Consider the following 26045-nt stretch of genomic DNA (forward strand, 5'->3'; position numbering starts at 1 on the left):
ACGACTAATGTGTTATAAATGCAGATATTGCAGATCGTCTTTCAATCTTTGCCTTCATTGTGAAAGGTGATAAAATGTTTCACAGAACCAAACAACACTACATACGCGACATTTCTAGGTATGATATTAATGACTTACATCATCAACTCAACAACACAAATTGGACAAATGATTATAACACTGCCGATGTAGATACAGCTTATGATAATTATTAAGTTTTCGCTGAAGTTTTTTAACAAAGCTTGTGATAACGTTGCCCTCTTAGTGAAACAAAAACTCTTCTCAACGAAACCCAAAAAACCGTGGTTAACTAGAGGAATTATGAAGTCAATCAACCATAAGTATAAACTAAATTATAAATTAGTGAAAAGTAATTATGATTCAATACGTCAACGCGCCTATAACAGCTACAAGCATATTTAACTTCCATTCTTCGAAAAGCCAAACAGCTTCTGTAAGCAAATCAATGCCGACAAAAACAAAAAACTATTGTAATAAACTATGGAACATAATTAATGAAGTAACGGAAGGGTTGCTGCCAGTAGTGGTAAATGACCCAAAATTCTGGAAACTAATAATCCTAAAAATCGATCTGATTATCTGCATGATCCCCCCCCCAAAATAAGTGATTATCTTAACAAGTTCTTCGCCAATATTGGAGAAAAACTTGCTAAGAAAATCACGAAAGACCCCACCAGGTATTTAACTTCTAGTTAATATTACATCATTGTTTCTACACCCAGTAACATAATATGATATGGAAACTGAATTACAATTATTAGATCCTCCCAAATCATGCGTCATGATCACATTTCGACTCGTTTTTTAAAAGATGTTACCCAGTTCGATGATTCTAATTTATTCCACTCTTACACACATTATTTAAATGTTCCAGGAATATATAACAACCTAACATAATAAACTAACAGTAAATAATACTAAAACTAACTACACAATTTTCTTTACTTCTAGGAAACAGCGTAGCAAATGATAGATAAAAATCTCGCCTGGAAACCCTATATTAATCTTGCTTTACAACTCTTTAATTTTGCCACACATTTCATACGGTTTGGAAGTATGGGAAACACATATCCCACATTACTCAATCCAATCCACATTCATCAAAAACAATTACCCACAGCCAACCACTATTAAACTCTTAAACTATTAAACTCGCTGCACATCCCATTTATAGGACCAATTTAAATCCCAACTATGCACATTTATCCATGATCTGCACTCTAATAGAATCTCTCGTAATGTGTGTGACTATTTCTCTTGCCAAGAACACAACTATAACACTAGATTTTCAACTAATTTCTTTTTTCTTAGAAAACAAACTAGCTTGGGACAATCATCTATCGACTTACCAGGGAACTATACATTAGAATAAGTTACCGACACATTTGAAAAGCTCACAATCGTGCCTGTTTTCTCTAATAATAAAAACAAACGTGGCTACCGCCAGGGTTTGACCGGACTCTATACAAAGACGTTTGCTGATTCTGTTCTAAACATTTGGATTTCGGTATTCCCATGTGTATCCTTGGAAAAAAGATGTATAATCGTATAATGCGCATTGGTCGATACTCCCGCTGTACTGTCTTCGTGCATACTTTGAGGTATACTATGACAAAACTTGTTCACATTCTTTGAAGTAAATGTAGTCGACAACAACAACAACAACAACAACAATAATAATAATAATAATAATAATAATAATAACAATAATAATGAAAAAACATTGAAGCAATCAAGTACAAGTGTACACAATTGTTTATAGTGCGAAATTATGTAATTTATTCGTTGAAATATACTTCAGTTCGAGGAATCGCCTCGCATGGGCGTCATGAATTCATTAATATGGCATCTTGCCAAGAGCTCCTTGTGTCAGTCAACCTGGTTACTTGCATTGGAAATAACCTACTACTTCCAAATCATTTTTTTAAAACACAAGTCCGTTTTTGCAGGACTCTGATTTGAAATAATTTATGGGTCCAAATTTTGTTTTCGAAGTTCAGTAAAGCGGGGGAGTCGTCAGCTGCGCATGCGTTAGATGGCCATAGCGTGTCATTGTTTACAAACAAGCGTCTACCCATAAGCCTTTACATTTTTAGCGTGTGTTATCGTCGCTTGGGACTCAATTCCCGCGCGTGCGCAGGTGACGACCCTCCAGCTTTGAATGGTCAAACAATTTCAAGGTTAATCGAGAATATTTGTACGGCACCATTTTCGAAAACTTTGAACTAATGTTCATAAAATGTTACAGTGAAAGACACGAAATGTGATTTTGTTATTTATTTCGAGAGAAAAAAATCACTGCCCTTCAGGGCGACACCTATTTGAAACTATTAAACACGGACGCTTACACGTTTTCTTTGCAAAACCATTCACATACACTGAATGATCGTGAGTTGACCTATCGTGCATTGCTAAAAAACAATGCAGTCGACAAAAATATAAGCAGTATCGTTAGGTTTAGTTTGAAGTGTCAACTCCTTGTCAAATGTTTATCCATTATGATACACTTTTTTGTTACTTTAAATTATGCAAACACGTAAAGTCGGGGCGGAGCTACGTCACGGACGTTCTACGTTGCTAAGACGCGCACCACTGTACCACGTATTTCTATGGGCTCTGTGCGCGCTGCTGTGGAACGCCGATAGAAAAGCCGGTGAAAACAGCTCAAGAAAACATCACAAACTTAACTTTGAGCTAATCCTGAAAATCCAGATTTATAAGTGTTGCACTCTTGTTACACTAGCCGTTTTCTGAGAATTTTTAGAATTCTTAGTTTGCCTTTTAAACAAAAGTGTATACTCCAAGCACAATATGAACAGATTGCTTACAATGGGAAATTGTCGCAATAAACTTCATATTATTCATCATGTTAGAATTGACCACTCATATTCGATACGCTTCAATGGACTTCATCGACAACAATGACTTGTGACGTCATTCTAACAGGTTGCACGCAGTGTTATAAGCGACGATAACAACACAGGCTGAAAACGCAAAGGCTCATGGTAGAAGCTTGTTTGTAAACACTGACACACTATGACCATCTGACGCATGCGCAGGTGACGACTCCCCTGCTTTAATTTCAGACTACAGTCCAAGTCGTAATTTAAAACTCTCTCCAAACCAGGTGAGTCTGAACTGACAACAAGTTCGACTTAGTTTTCAAACAAGCGTCAAATTCGCCGTGGTATATATCAGACTCTGTTTTTGTTGATTTAAGAACATTTCCACCCAATGTCAAAGTTAATCGATTGATATTTACCACGCCCCTATGTTGAAACGTTGGACCGATGTCAATACGAGGTTAACGTAAAACAACCGAATACTGATTATGTATTTAGTTTGAGATGAAAAAAAATGCTTTTGTGTTTCAAATGGATTGACAAGTAGGCACCCATGGTTCACTAAACAATGTAAGGTTGTTTTTTTAAATTAATGCTAACTTAAGTGGCCACACTCTCTGAATTACTGTAGGTTAAGGGATGCACGCATTGAGAACGAACAATGTACTATTAACTTAAGGGTTACATAAAATGAAGCGTGACATATATCTCAAACCTTGTTTTTACGTGTCACAATGACTGTGTACAGAGGTTTGGCGATACTACTTGCCAGACAGGGGTGTTTTTCAAAAACAAATAAGATACAAGTTGATTAAATGTATGCATGAAAACTGATTTCCAGATTAGTGCCTGTATGATATTCAACAAAGTTCAAATATATATATATATATATATATATTATTATTATTAACAAGTATACAAATTATTTATATATTTTGTTTGAAGCGTTAGGACCCCTCTGTCAACATCTAGCAAACCATAGCAAAACAATAGTAAGATATCTTTAAAATGTTTTATTTAAAGATGTGCGGAAAATATATAGAGAGTGTGACCAGAATGCACATTGTTTAAAACATTTCAAATTTAACGAGTTTAATCGTTTTGTCACACAGTTTAATATTTAAAAAATGTTTAAACAATTCAGTTTTAAAACTGTGTCTATTTTGATATATGTTATGCTTGTTTATACTGTAAACCTAAATGAGTTTTATTCCAAAGATGAAATGTTACTTTTGTTCATAACACTCATATTGTCTGGGAATAAATGTGATTGTTGGATTAGCAACACGATAATAATTACATAAATAAACTTTGGAGTACATTACATATTACATACTCTAGGTAAATTGTTATTGATAGTCCGTGTGGTTGAATAAGGTGATACTGGGACGTGTCCAAAATTAGTACAAACAAGGTGAAAGGTCGTGTGACAGAGTCGGTTAGCAAGATTTCAAATGCTACTTCCGTGACGGAGTTAGACTTTACTTAGACAATGGCAGAAGGAGGTTTGCGGGATTTCTGTGACGTAAGTATAACAATGTATGACTGTGAAATGATATGAACATTGTATGGTATTTGTGTAAAGGCGAAACGTATTGTGTTAACATACTTTTATGGTTTTATGTTGGGATCATTTTAGTTTCGTCTACCACGCCCTTGCCACTCATAATGCATTCTAGCTCGTGATGTCATGTATGATATGCCATTGTTAAAAGGTGGTGGTCGTCGTGCTGCGTTCTGTTCGATATGGGACTCATAGCGACGTATACAACGCGTGTAAAATACATTGTTTGTTTACATGAAATTCGAACACGCGCTGTGTGACGACCACCGCGCTTCAAGAGTAAACAAACAGTATCGTATAAGTAACACGTTAGTTTAATAGTCCGCTTGCGCCCCACTGCAACTCAAAGTATTTATTTGGTGACGTCATGCACAATATCTAATGGTATAGTCACGGAAAACCTAATAAGTAATATTTGGACCACGCCGGTTGTTTCAGTTGTACCACTACCACTCAAAATAAAACTACATTTAGTGACGTCAATGTAATGTAAATGAAAACCATAATCGACTTGCCTGAACATGCAACTGTTCAATACAGACAGGGTACGTGAAATGACAACGTTAATATCTCAACGTGCAATGTTAATTTGCCCATATGATAAGAAATGCTAGGTGTTTATATAGCAATGCCCTAAACTAATTTTAGATTAATTTTTTTATTGTGAAAAAAAAGACGACAGGTGGGCTCGTCTCAAATAGTACGGGGACGAATATAGAGTTTGGCACCGTGCCAACAATCGCCATGGTTAGTTGCACGCGTGTTCGCTTTTTATTGTGATGCAGTGGGTATGTAAGGAGTGGTACTATGCTTACAGTTGTTATGGTTCAATGACAGACGTGTTCACCTCCCAGGGATGTGACTTTATGGTCTGGTACCATGCCCACTGGGCCCCAAGGTTCTATGAAAGGCATTTTCATGGTGGGAATTTGGTGGGAATTCTTAAAATCTATATTATATTATATTATATTATATTATATTATATTATATTATATTATATTATATTATATTATATTATATTATATTATATTATATTATATTATATTATATTATATTATATTATATTATATTATATTATATTATGCTTTTTGGTTCACGGGTAAAATAAAATAAAAGACGATCACGTAACAGTACAAAAACACCTTGGAACCCCGTAGGCAGGCCGGTGACACCGGTTCGCACTTAAGGGGGTACCAACCCCCCTGCCAAATTCCAAGGGAAAACCAAAACATTTAAAACACAGAACAAGTAACATAAAACATATATGCGCTGCTGTAATTGTGTGCAATGATAGCCCACCAAGAGGACAAAACTCTTGGCTCCTGTGCGTGTGCTAAGTTTGTAAATACAATGATGTTCGTTTGTATCGATGTTTAACAACAAGACAAAGCAACTTCCTGCTTTAAATAGATCGTACCTGCCATGTTTACAGTAGAATGCGAAGTGTGTTATCCTCGATTTTACATAGTGCATCCTCTACCGTCCACATAATCTCAAATTCAGGCAGTTGGTTCATGATCCGGAAACATTCATATTCTGTTTCAAGCCTCGACTTAATACTTTGAATAAAAATGTCCAGAGGCTCACTCGATCCTTTGTTTTGCCTTTTATTACGACGGCTGACATGAATTGCAACCTTAGCCATGCACGCTAAGAAACAAAATATACCTTGTGCTTTGCGAGACATAAAGTGCTTTGAGCGATGGGGTGGTAAAATGGTGAACCACCAAATAGGCATGCGAAAGTCTGGTTGAAGCAGTCGCGACGTGATGTTATTAAAATAATGGAGTAAGGCGCTATTTGATGGACAATCATAAAAAATGTGTTGAAGTGTGTCAACTTCATTACAAAAAGGACATTTATCAGAATTGTTCAAACGAGCTTTGAACAGAAACCTCCCCGTTGGAAAGGCACCATGGACAATACGCCACTGCAGATCCCCATATTTGTTAATGACTGGTGTTTCATAGCAGTCCTTGAAGTTGGGTTTAGCACTTTCAGGCAGACTAAGGATGTCCCGCCAAACAGTGTCAAGTTTTTGTGGGTGTTGTGTTATTGACTGGACACGTATCAGATATTTATAGATTGCGCCCTTTTCAAACTTATATAGTGGCAAATTTAGTTCATCAGAAAGCTATGATGTGAAAGTGGTTGATTACACTTCCCGTTCCCTTTGAAGTAGATGTTGATAGTATCTTTCCATTTGATAGGAATAGAATCGTGAATGACCTTGATACTGAGATGGAGAATACGCTCCGAATGGATTTTAATTTTATCCGACATATCAGCGGCCTCCAACCAAGTTTTATTAGTTTCTGATACCAAATCACATACTTTGGTTATTCCCGCGTCAACAAAATGTCTGAGCGCAAAAGGCTCATTTCGTATGGGATGTATGATGAGTGGGTTGTTAAACAGTGGCTCATTAAGAATATCAGTTACGTTATTATCATTGAACTTACGCACTTTCTCTACAGATTTCCAACACTGGAGGAGCTCACAATAAAATAATGGCAATCTTTGTAAAGGTGCTTTGATAGTGGTGCATAGAAGTTGACTTGCATATGACATATTGCTCGCTTGCATAAAAAAGTAGTCTGTGAACTTAAAACAGGGGTGGTCATGATTATTATATAGATATCTTTGAATATAGGAAAGTCGCATGGTACTTATGCGTGTTGGAAGATGTGTAACATTTTGTCCACCTCTTTCCAAGGGGAGGTACAGTGTTGCGGAAGATACCCAATGTCGGCCTTGCCAAAAGAAGTCGAGCAGCATTTTCTGTACCTTCAGAACTACGTCCGATGGCGGCACAAGGCTATTAAAGCGATACATTAACTGCGATGAAATCAGATTATTAATGATAAGAGCGCGCGTTCTGTAAGACATGCTGTAAACAAAATGATTCCAGAAGTTGATCTTATTATTTACTTTTGCAACAAGTTCAGCCCAGTTCTGATTCGTATAAGTTAGATTATTCCCAAGATAAACACCCAACAGTTTCAACCCCTCGCTGTTCCATTTTATATTGAGAGGGGAGTAGGTGATGTTGCGCCAGCTACCTACCCATAACCCTTCTGATTTTTCGAGATTGATTTTAGAGTTTGACGCAAGCTCGTAGACATGTAACCAGCGACTTAGTAAGTTGAAATCCTGCTTGCGAGTTATGAAATATTCCACGTCGTCGGCGTAAGCGGTGAGTTTAGAACGTTGGTTTTTGCTGTGAGGTATAACCAACCCTTCAATGTTTTCATCATTCCTAATTTTATGAAGTAGTGGTTCAATGGCAATGACGTAGAGGGCAGTGGACATTGAACACCCTTGCCTAATGCCACGGGCCACTGTGATGGGTGTAGTAAGGGCGCAGTTAACGCGGACCAGGGACTGGGCATTGGTATACATGAGGCGAATGCAAGAAAGGAAACGGTCACCAAAACCAAAGGCACGAAGCGTATTAAAGAGGTATCCGTGATGTATCCTATCAAATGCCTTTTCCTGGTCAATGGCAACAATAGCCAGGGGCGAGTTAGTTAAGTTGGCATAGTCAATACTGTCACGAAGTAGATTTATATTGTCGTGAATATGCCTGTTTGGTATGCTGCAAGTTTGGTCTGGATGAATAATGCTGCCTAAAACGCCGCGCAAACGCAATGCAAGCGATTTAGTGAACATTTTGTAATCGCTACATAACAGACTCACGGGTCGCCAGTGTTTTACGTTGGTAACGTCACCTTTTTTAGGGAGAAGAGTGACCACGGCCCTTGTGCAGGATAGGGGGAGCACATTTTCGTTTGTGGCAGCAGTAAATACATCGCACAAATCACTTCCAATGATATGCCAAAAAGTTTGGTAAAATTCGTTTGGTATTCCGTCGATACCGGGAGTACGCCCATGGGGAAGTAGTTTGACCGTGGCACTCAGTTCGTCAAACGTGATTGGTTTGTCAAGGTCATCACGATCTGTTTCATTCAGTTGAGGTAGCCCTTCAAGGAGGCTATTTTGAGCTTCAATGTCAATGTTATCAGGTGTATACAGGTTATTGTAAAAGGTGTGTATGATTTTCCGTATTTCAGTTTGATTTTCAGTAAGAGTGTTATCCTGGTGCCTCAACTGAAAGATCGCCTTTTTGGTTCCCTTCTTTTTCTCTAACTTGAAAAAGAAGGAATTGCAAACATCACTTTCATTTAAAAACTGATGTCGCGCACGCGTAGCACTGCCTTTTTGTTCACGTTGAACAAGGCGTGCGAGAAGTTTTTTCTTTTCAGTGTAACTGTTTAAGAGCGGTGCATCGTGTGCAGTACAACGTTCGATGGTTTTAATTTCCATTTCCAATGCTTGTTTTTCGGTTTTGTATTTATTTTGTTTGAGTGTGCAATACTGTTGTGTGAGTAACTTTATTTTATTTTTGCCAATATCCCACCATGTCTGTATATTTACATAATTATTTCGAAGTGTTTGCCACTTCGCCCAAAAATCAGTTAAGATTGCCACATACACTTCATCGCGCAGAATTTCTGTATTCATACACCACACTGGACTTTTGTTTTTACTGTCACCAATGGCGATGTTGATGTGGACAAGGGAATGGTCAGAAAAAGCTAATGCGCCATTGCTTATGTCAATATTCTTAATTTTCCCACGCATACATTTGCTGACATAAAACCTATCAAGGCGCACAAGCGTACCACCACGCCCCCAAGTAAAGTTTAATGTGTTCCCGTGGTATTGGCGCCATGCATCAAACAGTTTGTGATGATTCAGGACAAATTTGAGGAGCTTTGCAGTGCGCATGTTCGGTTCAGTCCCTCTATTACGGTCAATGTCGGGTTCAGTAGTACAATTAAAATCGCCTCCCATGATTACTGGGTCATTATTTAGAGAACTGATGAATTGTTCAATTTTAGTGAAGCATTCCACACGCTCAGCGCCATTAATTGGTGCATAGACATTAATTATGTGAACAAGATTTTCATTAATTTGAACATGAGCGTGCAACACGTACCCAGGCATGATCTCAGATTGTGATAAAATATTCACAGTTGCTCCTGGTGAAAACAAAATAGCCACACCCGCACGATTAACAGTGCCATGAGAAAAAATACCAAGGCCACGCCACACAAGTTTCCAAATATTTTCATCGGAGACAAGAGAGTGTGTTTCTTGTAGCATATAAATATTACAGGGATGGTCACGCTTGAGATAATTGAAAACACTGTACCGTTTGAGGGCGTCCCGGCAACCATTGACATTGTAAGTTGCGCATGTAATTGTGTTTGCCATCATAACAAGGGAAATTAAAAATCAGCGATAAAGTTACCCGTTTTGATTTGCTGTTTAATTTTTTTAATGAGTCTGTGCATGCGAGATTTATCAGATGTGTTCAACTGCGTGGTATTGCGGTAGTTTATCAGATGTCGAACCAATATTTTAAGATTGGGGCAAAATTCAAAACACTTGTCTATAAATCTACGTGAGTGAAGTGTAGACACTAAAAAGGTTTTGATATTAGCGTTTGATATTGTTGATTCGCTGTTATCAGTACATGTTGAAACATTTGAAATGATAGACCCCTCATTCTCACTACATTCGCTGGCAGTTTCCTCCATATCATCAGCGGTTTTATTTTGTGACATAGGTGTGCTGAAAAGGTCTTGTGATTGATCAATTAAACCACTTAAATCAATGGGGAGTTCGGATAGCGGCGAATCGCGCGGGGATTCAACTGTGAACTCAAGTGAGGGAGATGATGGAAATGGGGCCGACTCCGTAAGCTCGGGCTGTGGCTTTGGAGTGCACACTGTTACATTGGCATATACGTGGGGAAAGGGTTTGGGGGGTGGAGGGGGTGGGGGAGGCGATGGTGGTGCAATGGAAGGGGAAGGAGGGGTTCGTACCCTCTCTTCATCAATCGGACAATTTTGTTCAACAATTTCGATTGCATTTTCATCGTTACGCTTTTTAGAACTTGGTTCACATTTATTTTCGTCATTTAACTGGTCATTGTTTTGTTCTTCTCTATGAACTGGTGATCTAGAGCGCGTGCGCTTTTTGCTCATATATTTGGATGAATCTGTATTCATTTCAGTTTCAATTTCAATGTTATCTGTTCTACCATCGGTCTCATGATTGTTTATCTCGTGCAATGTGTCAGGAGAATTTAAATTAGTTACTACATTCACCTGTTGAGAGTCTGTTGGAGCGCTATTTTGAGCACTATTGTTTTCATCATTCATCATTTGCATATTCGTTGTTTGAGAGTTTGGGCAAGTTTTACGAGTATGTCCCTTCATGTTACATGAAAAGCAAGTCAATTCGTCAGAGGAAACGTAAATATTGTATGTCTGACCTTGAAAAGTAATAGGTAATAAACCGTTAACATTGAGATCTTTTAAATATACATAAACTTGGCGGCGAAAAGACTTTACGTGTTTCAGTGCTGGTCTTTTACACCCGATTGGGATCGCTCGCACCGCGCTCATTACACGCCCGTATTTAGCTAAGGCATCTGTAATAAAATTGTCAGGTAAAAAAGGGGGAACATTTGATAGCACAATTTTTGTAGAGGGGCGGACAAGAGTTTCAACAGAAACATGGAGGTCTCCAATGTCAATGCCAGCGGCAGAAACCATGTCGACCCATGTAACCTTATTTAAAAAGACAATAACCGATCGGTTAAAACGGGATGCAGCCACAATATTACTGGCCCCGACTAAATCTGCAACCGACTCCACATAAGTTTCAACAGGAATGCCATCAATGTTTTCACACCGTACCGCATGATTTCTAGTGAGGTGATCTGTTGGTGTTTACGGTGGCCTTGTGTGAGCGGCAGCCATCTTGGTTGCCGACCACCTTGCCAAGGCAAAGGCAAAAACACTCCAAAAACCACAATAATAACAAAAACAACAACTATAAATTACTCACGTAAAAGGTAGACACACTATATATACAACTGTGTAGAAATACGGGCGCACAACGAACGCAAAAACGCAAAACAGGCAGAAAATCGGGGAGCGCTGAAAAGCACCGCGTTCACCCTATTATATTATATTATATTATTATTGTTATATCATGTTAGTATACCACATCAGCTGACTATATGCTAATTCGCCATATTATATGACCATTCTATTTTACGCCGATTCCATGTTGTTGTATTTCATTAACCTTTTCTGCCACCCTTTTTTCATGACAAATTCACAAAATAGTCCCGTTTATTGACACTTTACTTAAGAAGATTAGGACAATATTACCAAATGTTTTGAGCGAAAACTAAAAATTTACTCAAATTTTGTCTGTTGGCTCCAAAAAATGGTTGCATTTCCAGAAATATTGAAGAATATATGAAAAAAGGGCAGAATTTATTTTCACACACGCAAATATAAGCTAAAACTATACTTTTGTATATTTAAACCATTATATACTTATAGCACATTGTTATAATTCACATATATATCATTATAGGCTTATAGCACATTGTTATAATTCACATATATACCATTATAGGCTTATAGCACATTGTTATAATTCACATATACATCATTATAGGCACATAGCACATTGTTATAATTCACATATATACCATGATAGGCTTATTGCACATTGTTATAATTCACATATATACCATTATAGGCTTATAGCACATTGTAATAATTTACATATATACCATTATAGGCTTATATCACATTGTTATAATTCACATATATACCATTATAGGCTTATAGCACATTGTTATAATTCACATACATACCATTATAGGCTTATAGCACATTGTTATAATTCACATATATATCATTATAGGCTTATAGCACATTGTTATAATTCACATATATACCATTATAGGCTTATTCAACATTGTTATAATTCACATATATACCATTATAGGCTTATAGCACATTGTTATAGTCTACATATATACCAATATAGGCTAATGGAATATTGTTATAATCTACATATATATGATTATAGGCTTATAGCACATTGTTATAATTCACATATATACCATTATAGGCTTATAGCACATTGTTACCATTTACATTTATACCATTATAGGCTTATAGCACATTGTTGTAGTCTACATATGTACCAATATAGGCTTATAGAACATTGTTATAATCTACATATATACCGTTATAGGCTTATAGAACATTGTTATAATTCACATATATACCATTGTAGGCTCATAGCACATTGTTATAATTCACATATATACTATTATAGGCTTATAGAACAATGTTATAATCTACATATATACCGTTATTGGCTTATAGCACATTGTTATAATTCACATATATACCATTATAGGTTTATAGCACATTGTTATAGTCTACATATATACCATTATAGGCTTATAGCACATTGTTATAATTCACATATATACCATTATAGGCTCATAGCACATTGTTATAATTCACATATATATCATTATAGGCTTATAGCACATTGTTATAATTCACATATATACCATTATAGGCTTATTCAACATTGTTATAATTCACATATATACTATTATAGGCTCATAGCACATTGTTATAATCACATATACATCATTATAGGCTTATAGCACATTGTTATAATTCACATATATACCATGATAGGCTCATAGCACATTGTTATAATTCACATATATACCATTATAGGCTTATAGCACATTGTAATAATTCACATATATACCATTATAGGTATATATCACATTGTTATAATTCACATATATATCATTATAGGCTTATAGAAAATTGTTATAATTCACATATATACCATTATAGGCTTATAGCACATTGTTATAATTCACATATATACCATTATAGGCTTATAGCACATTGTTATAATTCACATATATACCATTATTGGCTTATAGCACATTGTTATAATTCACATATACATAATTATAGGCTTATAGCACATTGTTATAATTCACATACATACCATTATAGGCTTATAGCACATTGTTATAATTCACATATACATAATTATAGGCTTATAGCACATTGTTATAATTCACATATATACCATTATAGGCTTATAGCACATTGTTATAATTCACATATATACCATTACAGGCTTATAGCACATTGTTATAATTCACATATATATCATTATAGGCTTATAGCACATTGTTATAATTCACATATATACCATTATAGGCTTATAGCACATTGTTATAATTCACATATATATCATTATAGGCTTATAGCACATTGTTATAATTCACATATATACCATTATAGGCTTATAGCACATTGTTATAATTCACATATATACCATTATAGGCTTATAGCACATTGTTATAATTCACATATATACCATTATTGGCTTATAGCACATTGTTATAATTCACATATACATAATTATAGGCTTATAGCACATTGTTATAATTCACATATATACCATTATAGGCTTATAGCACATTGTTATAATTCACATATATACCATTACAGGCTTATAGCACATTGTTATAATTCACATATATATCATTATAGGCTTATAGCACATTGTTATAATTCACATATATACCATTATAGGCTTATAGCACATTGTTATAATTCACATATATATCATTATAGGCTTATAGCACATTGTTATAATTCACATATATACCATTATAGGCTTATAGCACATTGTTATAATTCACATATATACCATTATAGGCTTATAGCACATTGTTATAATTCACATATATACCATTATTGGCTTATAGCACATTGTTATAATTCACATATACATAATTATAGGCTTATAGCACATTGTTATAATTCACATACATACCATTATAGGCTTATAGCACATTGTTATAATTCACATATACATAATTATAGGCTTATAGCACATTGTTATAATTCACATATATACCATTATAGGCTTATAGCACATTGTTATAATTCACATATATACCATTACAGGCTTATAGCACATTGTTATAATTCACATATATATCATTATAGGCTTATAGCACATTGTTATAATTCACATATATACCATTATAGGCTTATAGCACATTGTTATAATTCACATATATATCATTATAGGCTTATAGCACATTGTTATAATTCACATATATACCATTATAGGCTTATAGCACATTGTTATAATTCACATATATACCATTATAGGCTTATAGCTCATTGTTATAATTCACATATATACCATTATAGGCTTATAGCACATTGTTATAATTCACATATATACCATTATAGGATTATAGCACATTGTTATAATTCACATATATATCATTATAGGCTTATAGCACATTGTTATAATTCACATATATACCATTATAGGCTTATAGCACATTGTTATAATTCACATATATACCATTATAGGCTTATAGCACATTGTTATAATTCACATATATACCATTATTGGCTTATAGCACATTGTTATAATTCACATATACATAATTATAGGCTTATAGCACATTGTTATAATTCACATATATACCATTATAGGCTTATAGCACATTGTTATAATTCACATATATACCATTACAGGCTTATAGCACATTGTTATAATTCACATATATATCATTATAGGCTTATAGCACATTGTTATAATTCACATATATACCATTATAGGCTTATAGCACATTGTTATAATTCACATATATATCATTATAGGCTTATAGCACATTGTTATAATTCACATATATACCATTATAGGCTTATAGCACATTGTTATAATTCACATATATACCATTATAGGCTTATAGCACATTGTTATAATTCACATATATACCATTATTGGCTTATAGCACATTGTTATAATTCACATATACATAATTATAGGCTTATAGCACATTGTTATAATTCACATACATACCATTATAGGCTTATAGCACATTGTTATAATTCACATATACATAATTATAGGCTTATAGCACATTGTTATAATTCACATATATACCATTATAGGCTTATAGCACATTGTTATAATTCACATATATACCATTACAGGCTTATAGCACATTGTTATAATTCACATATATATCATTATAGGCTTATAGCACATTGTTATAATTCACATATATACCATTATAGGCTTATAGCACATTGTTATAATTCACATATATATCATTATAGGCTTATAGCACATTGTTATAATTCACATATATACCATTATAGGCTTATAGCACATTGTTATAATTCACATATATACCATTATAGGCTTATAGCTCATTGTTATAATTCACATATATACCATTATAGGCTTATAGCACATTGTTATAATTCACATATATACCATTATAGGATTATAGCACATTGTTATAATTCACATATATACCATTATAGGCTTATAGCACATTGTTATAATTCACATATATACCATTACAGGCTTATAGCACATTGTTATAATTCACATATATATCATTATAGGCTTATAGCACATTGTTATAATTCACATATATACCATTATAGGCTTATAGCACATTGTTATAATTCACATATATATCATTATAGGCTTATAGCACATTGTTATAATTCACATATATATCATTATAGGCTTATAGCACATTGTTATAATTAACATATATATCATTATAGGCTTATAGCACATTGTTATAATTCACATATATATCATTATAGGCTTTTAGAACATTGTTATAATTCACATACATACCATTATAGGCTTATAGCACATTGTTTTAATTCACATATATATCATTATAGGCTTTTAGCTCATTGTTATAATTCACATATATACCATTATAGGTTTATAGCACATTGTTATAATTCACATATATACCATTATAGGCTTATAGCACATTGTTATAATTCACATATATATCATTATAGGCTTTTAGCTCATTGTTATAATTCACATATATACCATTATAGGTTTATAGCACATTGTTATAATTTACATATATATCATTATAGGCTTCTAGCACATTGTTATAATTCACATATATACCATTATAGGCTTATATCACATTGTTATAATCTAAATATATACCGTTATAGGCTTCTAGAACATTGTAATAATCTACATATATACCAGTATAGGCTTATAGAACATTGTTATAATTCACATATATACCATTATAGGCTTATAGCACATTGTTATAATTCACATATATACCATTATAGGCTAATAGCACATTGTTATAATTCACATATATACCACTGTAGGCTCATAGCACATTGTTATAATTCACATATATACCATTGAAGGCTTATAGCACATTGTTATAATTCACATATATACCATTATAGGCTTATAGCACATTGTTATAATTCACATATACATCATTATAGGCTTATAGCACATTGTTATAATTCACATATATACCACTGTAGGCTCATAGCACATTGTTATAATTCACATATATACCATTGTAGGCTCATAGCACATTGTTATAATTCACATATATACTATTATAGGCTTATAGAACATTGTTATAATTCACATATATACCATTGAAGGCTTATAGCACATTGTTATAATTCACATATATACCATTATTGGCTTATAGCACATTGTTATAATTCACATATATACTATTATAGGCTTATAGAACATTGTTATAATTCACATATATACCATTGAAGGCTTATAGCACATTGTTATAATTCACATATATACCATTGAAGGCTTATAGCACATTGTTATAATTCACATATATACCATTGTAGGCTCATAGCACATTGTTATAATTCACATATATACTATTATAGGCTTATAGAACATTGTTATAATTCACATATATACCATTGAAGGCTTATAGCACATTGTTATAATTCACATATATACTATTATAGGCTTATAGAACATTGTTATAATTCACATATATACCATTGAAGGCTTATAGCACATTGTTATAATTCACATATATACTATTATAGGCTTATAGCACATTGTTATAATTCACATATATACTATTATAGGCTTATAGCACATTGTTATAATTCACATATATACTATTATAGGCTTATAGAACATTGTTATAATTCACATATATACCATTGAAGGCTTATAGCACATTGTTATAATTCACATATATACTATTATAGGCTTATAGAACATTGTTATAATTCACATATATACCATTATTGGCTTATAGCACATTGTTATAATTCACATATATACTATTATAGGCTTATAGAACATTGTTATAATTCACATATATACCATTGAAGGCTTATAGCACATTGTTATAATTCACATATATACCATTGAAGGCTTATAGCACATTGTTATAATTCACATATATACCATTGTAGGCTCATAGCACATTGTTATAATTCACATATATACTATTATAGGCTTATAGAACATTGTTATAATTCACATATATACCATTATAGGCTTATAGCACATTGTTATAATTCACATATATATCATTATAGGCTTCTAGCACATTGTTATAATTCACATATATACCTTTATAGGCTTATAGCACATTGTTATAATCTACATATATACCGTTATAGGCTTCTAGAACATTGTAATAATCTACATATATACCAGTATAGGCTTATAGAACATTGTTATAATCTACATATATACCGTCATAAGCTTATAGAACATTGTTATAGTCTACATATATACCGTTATATGCTTCTAGAACATTGTAATAATCTACATATATACCAGTATAGGCTTATAGAACATTGTTATAATCTACATATATACCGTTATAGGCTCATAGGACATTGTTATAATTTACATATATACCGTTATATGCTTCAAGAACATTGTAATAATCTACATATATACCAGTATAGGCTTATAGAACATTGTTATAATCTACATATATACCGTTATAGGCTCATAGGACATTGTTATAATTCACATATATACCGTCATAGGCTTATAGAACACTGTTATAATCTACATATATACCATTATATGCTTCAAGAACATTGTAATAATCTACATATATACCGTTATAGGCTTATAGAACAATGTTATATTATACATACATACCAATATAGACTTATAGAACATTGTTATATTCAACATATATACCATTATAGACTTATAGCATATTGTTTTATGTTACAAATATGCATATATAGGCTTATACTTCAATGTATATTACGCTTAATCTATCTGAACAAAACAGGTCCTCAAACATTATCAAAAATTATAGAAATCTGGCACCAGTTGTGATAAAATCAGAAAGTTGTGTGCCTCACAATATAAAATATATACCATTAATGCTGTCCCTCAGCGTTGGTTTTGGTTCTTGAAGTTAGTTGTGGTGGTTGTTTATTGACAGTGGCGTGTCAAGAATACTGATATTTCCGCTGAACCAACTGTGCGATATCATGTAAAATGAACATTTTTCATTTTGTGTGTATATCAGAGGAGTGAATGGGATACTTCTACCAAATATTTGACAGTGATTGCAGTGATGCACTTTTTATATTATATTTTTATATTCTTCAATATTTCTGGAACTAAACTCCAACAGACATAATTTGAGTCAATTTTCAGTTTGTGCTAAAATAAATTGGCTATTTTTGTTCAAATCCTCTGAAGGAAAGTGCAGACTGTAAACAGGAACTGGTGCTGAAAAGGTTAATAGTCTATGTATTGCACTTTGAAGACTTATGATGTCTTATGCATTGTAAATTGGGCCATATTTTTTTAGTAGACCCTATGATACCTTAATACTTATTTACTTGGTAATTACATTAAAATGAATCTGAATTAGCAATGTCGATTTCAATGCTTATCATACGTACAGCAGATTAGTATGTCAATATTACCTGTAGACGTGCGTAATTATCAATTATATCTCTCTGTTATTTGAAGGACTTCTATAGAGCTGCTGCAAATGGAGATTTTGAGACATTACAGACATGGTTGGATAAAGGTCATGATGTCGACACAGAATATGATGAGGTGAGTTTACATTCCAGATAGAGTCTGTAATTGAGTACTGAGCGTGATATAGTTATGACTTTTATGTAAGGTCGAGTGTAAAAAGTAGACAACAGAAAGTGCCAGAAACTGTGAATGAAAATGTATATAGCCAATAGTTTTAGAGATATTTGTATGGATTAACGTTTGCTATGTTGATTAGATCAGCCTCGTTTGATTCAAATACCACCATTAAGATGTTAAAACTAATTATGATTGGTGACATACAAGTTAAAAAGTAAATGACCAATGGAGTACATAAAAGTATCTGACAAATAATAACCTGGCGACAATAACGACCTTCAAGTACTACTAACTAGACATATAGTATTCACCTAAGTAATACCAGATAGCATATTGCTTGTCATTTGTATTTACTATACCTATATTGGTAGTGTGTCATGTCAAGAAAACTATCAATGCTTGTCAACACTGGCTTATAAGAGTACGTTTTACTTTTATACTGATTTACGTGGGTTGTATTACAAATGAACTTGACTCCAGTAGACAGTAATCAGGAATAGACGTTCAGTCATAAGTTATGATTGTATATTAACAGAATAATCTGAACGACTAGTATGACCACATCATTAAGAGTAAACTAAACTCAAACTAGCAAAGAAATATATAATTGATATATACCCAACGAGTAATTTAATTTGTTTTTTCTGGAGGTCAATTCAAGGAAAAGATCGGCGGTGAATTGAAAATATGCAATATTTGTATGCATCTGGTTATTTGCACCTCGTAATTACCTCCCTACAATTTATGGAAACCAATTGTTTCATTCGTTGAGTGAATAAACGATTCAAGATACGATTTGGTGAAAATAAAGCTTATGTGAATATGTCATATGTATATTGTCATGAAAAGGGTTGTATATTTATATGGAAACATGTCACAGTGTAGGACGTAATCATAGAAACATAATTTTCATACGTTTTCACTTATGTCATGTTCTTAGGAACGTATGAATGCTTTGACGGTAGCTGTACGTAACAATCATTTTCCGGCAGTTGAACTGTTGCTGTCACGTGGCGCTAATGTCAACCAAACAAACGTGGTAAGTTATATATATATATATATAAATTGTGTAATTACCATGTTTGGTTATATATGAAATTATTGTTAACATATCTATGGTATACAATGTTATAACAATCTGAGAAACGGAAAACCGAAGTGCGACTAAACGCAGCACAAAATTCTAGAAATAGGTGATTTTCCGTTCAAGTGCGAGATCTCGCGAGTTGCATGAAAGACGCGCGTCGAGCGTCTGGCGCAAAAATCGAACGATTTGATTTTGAACTCGAATTTCGTAGCTCACATCGACCGTACGACCTTCGACAGAGGAATATTGCTTTCGAATACCCTTTTTTCTTCGAAATTGCCTATCATCAAATGTGTACAGCACATTATTAAGCATGGAATATCCCCCGAAATACTTTCGCGTTTGTCGAATCCCACGCGATGTTTGACGCCACTACGACGCTATGACCTTTGTTTGTCCTGTTTTGACGCTCGTTTTCACGCATAACGCGTGATTCTCGCAGTGAACGGAAAATGGTCAATTACAAAATTCTGGGGTGCCGAAGACAATAACAAACGTGGAAGGAAAAAATGTCGTAGGAGTAAAATTGTGTTAGAATGAATCATCCCCGAGAACCAATAGCGACATATTTGTCAACAGGAATGCGTTCATTTAACTTGCCTAATCAGGTTAAAAATGCCGAAATCGGTAGAAAGATTTTTTTCATTGTAGAACAAGATATTTTCCTTTAAGTTCCCTGGTTAAAGTTAATAATATCTTTATGGCTGACAACAAATAGTAATTAAAACCAAAGTATGTTAATGTTTTAATTTACCATAACCATAGTGATGAAGTGTAACATGTTAATCAAACAATCGAATACGTACTGGAAAAGCGACAAAAGGAGTATCCCGCTATTCGATGATTTATATGTAAATTATAGTAAAAAAATATTCTATTCAGTAAAAATAGCGAAAGTGAATTCTAAATGGAAAAAATAAAGTATTGTACAGTATCATGTTCTCAACCTGGTAGTCAATTTCACTCCAACGGCAGAATTAAATCAAAATTAAATTTGTTATTTATTTTATTTTGTTCAATACTTACGTAAACAGAGTTATGTCTGATATCAAATATTTCTGACCATATATTTATATCATTTACGGCGCCCATTTCCAGTGGTGTTGTCGGAACGTGAATTGTCTTTGCATTCTTTGGTTGATAAAATATAATACTTTGTGACCCAGGGAGTGTTATGATTGTATACATGGCACCAATCTGATTACAATCTGACGCAGGCAGACGTTACGGCCACGTTTAATACTGTAGAACATGTTGAAATAGCTGCATGCAATTTTAGCGGATTTGACTCTTGGCATGAATTATCATAATCTTAATTTAGCTAAAGTGTCGATTATCTCATTATGGGAATATACTTTCTGTTGCATTAGCTGCATCTTGAATTAGCTAAATTGGCCAAATTGTTTTACAGTATTCGGTCGCCTAGCAATGGCCTTCACGGCCATCTGTAGTAAGATGCGTATACACCAGCCGCCATAAATTTACAGAATGTATGACTATTACATCTGAGTTATCTGTCAATGTGTTGACATTCTTACTTGTATTCTCTATATCACATTCATAGGGCCAGATGACTGCATTGATGTATGCTGCAGAGAATAACAGTTGTGACGCAATTACATTATTATTGAAACATGGTGCCGATATACACCATCAAGACAAGGTTTGTAAACTACTATTGTCTCTAATATTTATATTTTCAGAATGTATGACTATTATATCCGAGATATCTGCCAATGTGTTGTCATTCTTACTTTTATTCTCTATATCACATCCACAGTTTCAGAATACTGCGTTGATGTATGCAGCAAGGAATAACAGTTGTGACGCAATTACATTATTATTGAAACATGATGCCGATATAAACCATCAAAACAAGGTTTGTAAACTACTATTGTCTCTAATATTTATATTTTCAGAATGTATGACTATTATATCTGAGTTATCTGTCAATGTGTTGACATTCTTACTTGTATTTTCTATATCACATTTACAGAATCAGAAGACTGCGTTGATGTATGCAGCAGGGAATAACAGCTGTGACGCAATTACATTATTATTGAAACATGGTGCCGATATACACCATCAAGACAAGGTTTGTAAACTACTATTGTCTCTAATATTTATATTTTCAGAATGTATGACTATTATATCCGAGATATCTGCCAATGTGTTGTCATTCTTACTTTTATTCTCTATATCACATTCACAGTTTCAGAATACTGCGTTGATGTATGCAGCAAGGAATAACAGTTGTGACGCAATTACATTATTATTGAAACATGATGCCGATATAAACCATCAAAACAAGGTTTGTAAACTACTATTGTCTCTAATATTTATATTTTCAGAATGTATGACTATTATATCTGAGTTATCTGTCAATGTGTTGACATTCTTACTTGTATTTTCTATATCACATTTACAGAATCAGAAGACTGCGTTGATGTATGCAGCAGGGAATAACAGTTGTGACGCAATTACATTATTATTGAAACATGGTGCCGATATACACCATCAAGACAAGGTTTGTAAACTACTATTGTCTCTAATATTTATATTTTCAGAATGTATGACTATTATATCTGAGTTATCTGTCAATGTGTTGACATTCTTACTTGTATTTTCTATATCACATTTACAGAATCAGAAGACTGCGTTGATGTATGCAGCAGGGAATAACAGTTGTGACGCAATTACATTATTATTGAAACATGGTGCCGATATAAACCAACAAAACAAGGTTTGTAAACTACTATTGTCTCTAATATTTATATTTTCAGAATGTATGACTATTATATCTGAGTTATCTGTCAATGTGTTGACATTCTTACTTGTATTTTCTATATCACATTTACAGAATCAGAAGACTGCGTTGATGTATGCAGTAGGGAATAACAGTTGTGACGCAATTACATTATTATTGAAACATGGTGCCGATATACACCATCAAGACAAGGTTTGTAAACTACTATTGTCTCTAATATTTATATTTTCAGAATGTATGACTATTATATCCGAGATATCTGCCAATGTGTTGTCATTCGTACTTGTATTCTCTATATCACATTCACAGGATCAGAATACTGCGTTGATGTATGCTGCATATAAAAACAGTTGTGACGCAATTACATTATTATTGAAACATGGTGCCGATATACACCATCAAGACGGGGTTTGTAAACTACATTTGTCACTAATATTCATATTTTCAGATTCTATGATTATTATGTCTGAGTTATCTGTCAATGTGTTGACATTCTTACTTGTATTTTCTATATCACATTCACAGGATCAGAAGACTGCATTGATATATGCTGCAGAGAATAACAGTTGTAACACAATTACATTATTATTGAAACATGGTGCCGATATAAACCATCAAGACGAGGTTTGTAAACTACGATTGTCACTAATATTCATATTTTCAGAATGTATGATTATTACATCTGAGTTATCTGTCAATGTGTTGATATTTTTACATGTATTTTCTATATCACATTCACAGTATCAGAAGACTGCGTTGATGTATGCTGCAAGTAAAAACAGTTGTGACGCAATTACAATATTATTGAAACATGGTGCCGATATACACCATCAAGACAGGGTTTGTAAACTACATTTGTCACTAATATTCATATTTTCAGAATGTATGACTATTACATCCGAGTTATCTGTCAATGCGTTGACATTCTTACTTGTATTTTCTATATCACATTCACAGTTTCAGAATACTGCGTTGATGTATGCAGCAAGGAATAACAATTGTGACGCAATTACAATATTATTGAAACATGGTGCCGATATACACCATCAAGACATGGTTTGTAAACTACATTTGTCACTAATATTCATATTTTCAGATTCTATGATTATGTCTGAGTTATCTGTCAATGTGTTGACATTCTTACTTGTATTTTATATATCACATTCATAGGGTCAGATGACTGCATTGATATATGCTGCAAGTAAAAACAGTTGTGACGCAATTACAATATTATTGAAACATGGTGCCGATATACACCATCAAGACATGGTTTGTAAACTACATTTGTCACTAATATTCATATTTTCAGAATTTATGACTATTACATCCGAGTTATCTGTCAATGCGTTGACATTCTTACTTGTATTTTATATATCACATTCACAGGATCAGAAGACTGCATTGATATATGCAGCAAGGAATAACAATTGTGACGCAATTACAATATTATTGAAACATGGTGCCGATATACACCATCAAGACATGGTTTGTAAACTACATTTGTCACTAATATTCATATTTTCAGAATTTATGACTATTACATCCGAGTTATCTGCAATGTGTTGACATTCTTACTTGTATTTTCTATATCACATTCACAGTTTCAGAATACTGCGTTGATGTATGCAGCAAGGAATAACAATTGTGACGCAATTACAATATTATTGAAACATGGTGCCGATATACACCATCAAGACATGGTTTGTAAACTACATTTGTCACTAATATTCATATTTTCAGAATTTATGACTATTACATCCAAGTTATCTGTCAATGTGTTGACATTCTTACTTGTATTTTATATATCACATTCACAGGATCAGAAGACTGCATTGATATATGCTGCAGAGAATAACAGTTGTAACACAATTACATTATTATTGAAACATGGTGCCGATATAAACCATCAAGACGAGGTTTGTAAACTACGATTGTCACTAATATTCATATTTTCAGAATGTATGATTATTACATCTGAGTTATCTGTCAATGTGTTGATATTTTTACATGTATTTTCTATATCACATTCACAGTATCAGAAGACTGCGTTGATGTATGCTGCAAGTAAAAACAGTTGTGACGCAATTACATTATTATTGAAACATGGTGCCGATATACACCATCAAGACAGGGTTTGTAAACTACATTTGTCACTAATATTCATATTTTCAGAATGTATGACTATTATATCCGAGTTATCTGCCAATGTGTTGACATTCTCACTTGTATTCTCTATATCACATTCACAGGATCAGAAGACTGCGTTGATGTATGCGGCAGAGAATAACAGTTGTGACGCAATTACATTATTATTGAAACATGGTGCCGATATACACCATCAAGACGAGGTTTGTACACTACAATTGTTACTAATATTCATATTTTCAGAATTTATGACCATTACATCCAAGTTATCTGTCAATGTGTTGACATTCTTACTTGTATTTTATATATCACATTCACAGGATCAGAAGACTGCATTGATATATGCTGCAGAGAATAACAGTTGTAACACAATTACATTATTATTGAAACATGGTGCCGATATAAACCATCAAGACGAGGTTTGTAAACTACGATTGTCACTAATATTCATATTTTCAGAATGTATGATTATTACATCTGAGTTATCTGTCAATGTGTTGATATTTTTACATGTATTTTCTATATCACATTCACAGTATCAGAAGACTGCGTTGATGTATGCTGCAAGTAAAAACAGTTGTGACGCAATTACATTATTATTGAAACATGGTGCCGATATACACCATCAAGACAGGGTTTGTAAACTACATTTGTCACTAATATTCATATTTACAGAATGTATGACTATTATATCCGAGTTATCTGCCAATGTGTTGACATTCTCACTTG

The 26045-nt window shown here is 33.5% G+C and overlaps 1 protein-coding gene across 1 annotated transcript in view; it reads left to right on the plus strand.

Annotated features, from left to right (window-relative positions):
* Positions 1-4292: 4292 nt before the first annotated feature.
* Positions 4293-26045, plus strand: part of LOC102805122 (uncharacterized) — a 32363-nt gene continuing 10610 nt past the window's right edge. Inside the window, exons 1-22 of the mRNA XM_085494723.1 lie at positions 4293-4389; positions 19186-19275; positions 20258-20356; positions 21969-22067; positions 22185-22283; positions 22401-22499; positions 22617-22715; positions 22833-22931; positions 23049-23147; positions 23265-23363; positions 23481-23579; positions 23697-23795; positions 23913-24011; positions 24129-24227; positions 24342-24440; positions 24558-24656; positions 24773-24871; positions 24989-25087; positions 25205-25303; positions 25421-25519; positions 25637-25735; positions 25853-25951. Of these exons, the coding sequence (XP_085350849.1) occupies positions 4357-4389; positions 19186-19275; positions 20258-20356; positions 21969-22067; positions 22185-22283; positions 22401-22499; positions 22617-22715; positions 22833-22931; positions 23049-23147; positions 23265-23363; positions 23481-23579; positions 23697-23795; positions 23913-24011; positions 24129-24227; positions 24342-24440; positions 24558-24656; positions 24773-24871; positions 24989-25087; positions 25205-25303; positions 25421-25519; positions 25637-25735; positions 25853-25951 (2103 nt within the window). The 5' untranslated portion in view covers positions 4293-4356. The remainder of the gene's footprint in view (positions 4390-19185; positions 19276-20257; positions 20357-21968; positions 22068-22184; positions 22284-22400; positions 22500-22616; positions 22716-22832; positions 22932-23048; positions 23148-23264; positions 23364-23480; positions 23580-23696; positions 23796-23912; positions 24012-24128; positions 24228-24341; positions 24441-24557; positions 24657-24772; positions 24872-24988; positions 25088-25204; positions 25304-25420; positions 25520-25636; positions 25736-25852; positions 25952-26045) is intronic.

Source organism: Saccoglossus kowalevskii, chromosome 20 (assembly GCF_978046115.1).
Source record: "Saccoglossus kowalevskii chromosome 20, keSacKowa6.1, whole genome shotgun sequence".
Classification (NCBI taxonomy): Eukaryota; Metazoa; Hemichordata; class Enteropneusta; family Harrimaniidae; genus Saccoglossus; species Saccoglossus kowalevskii.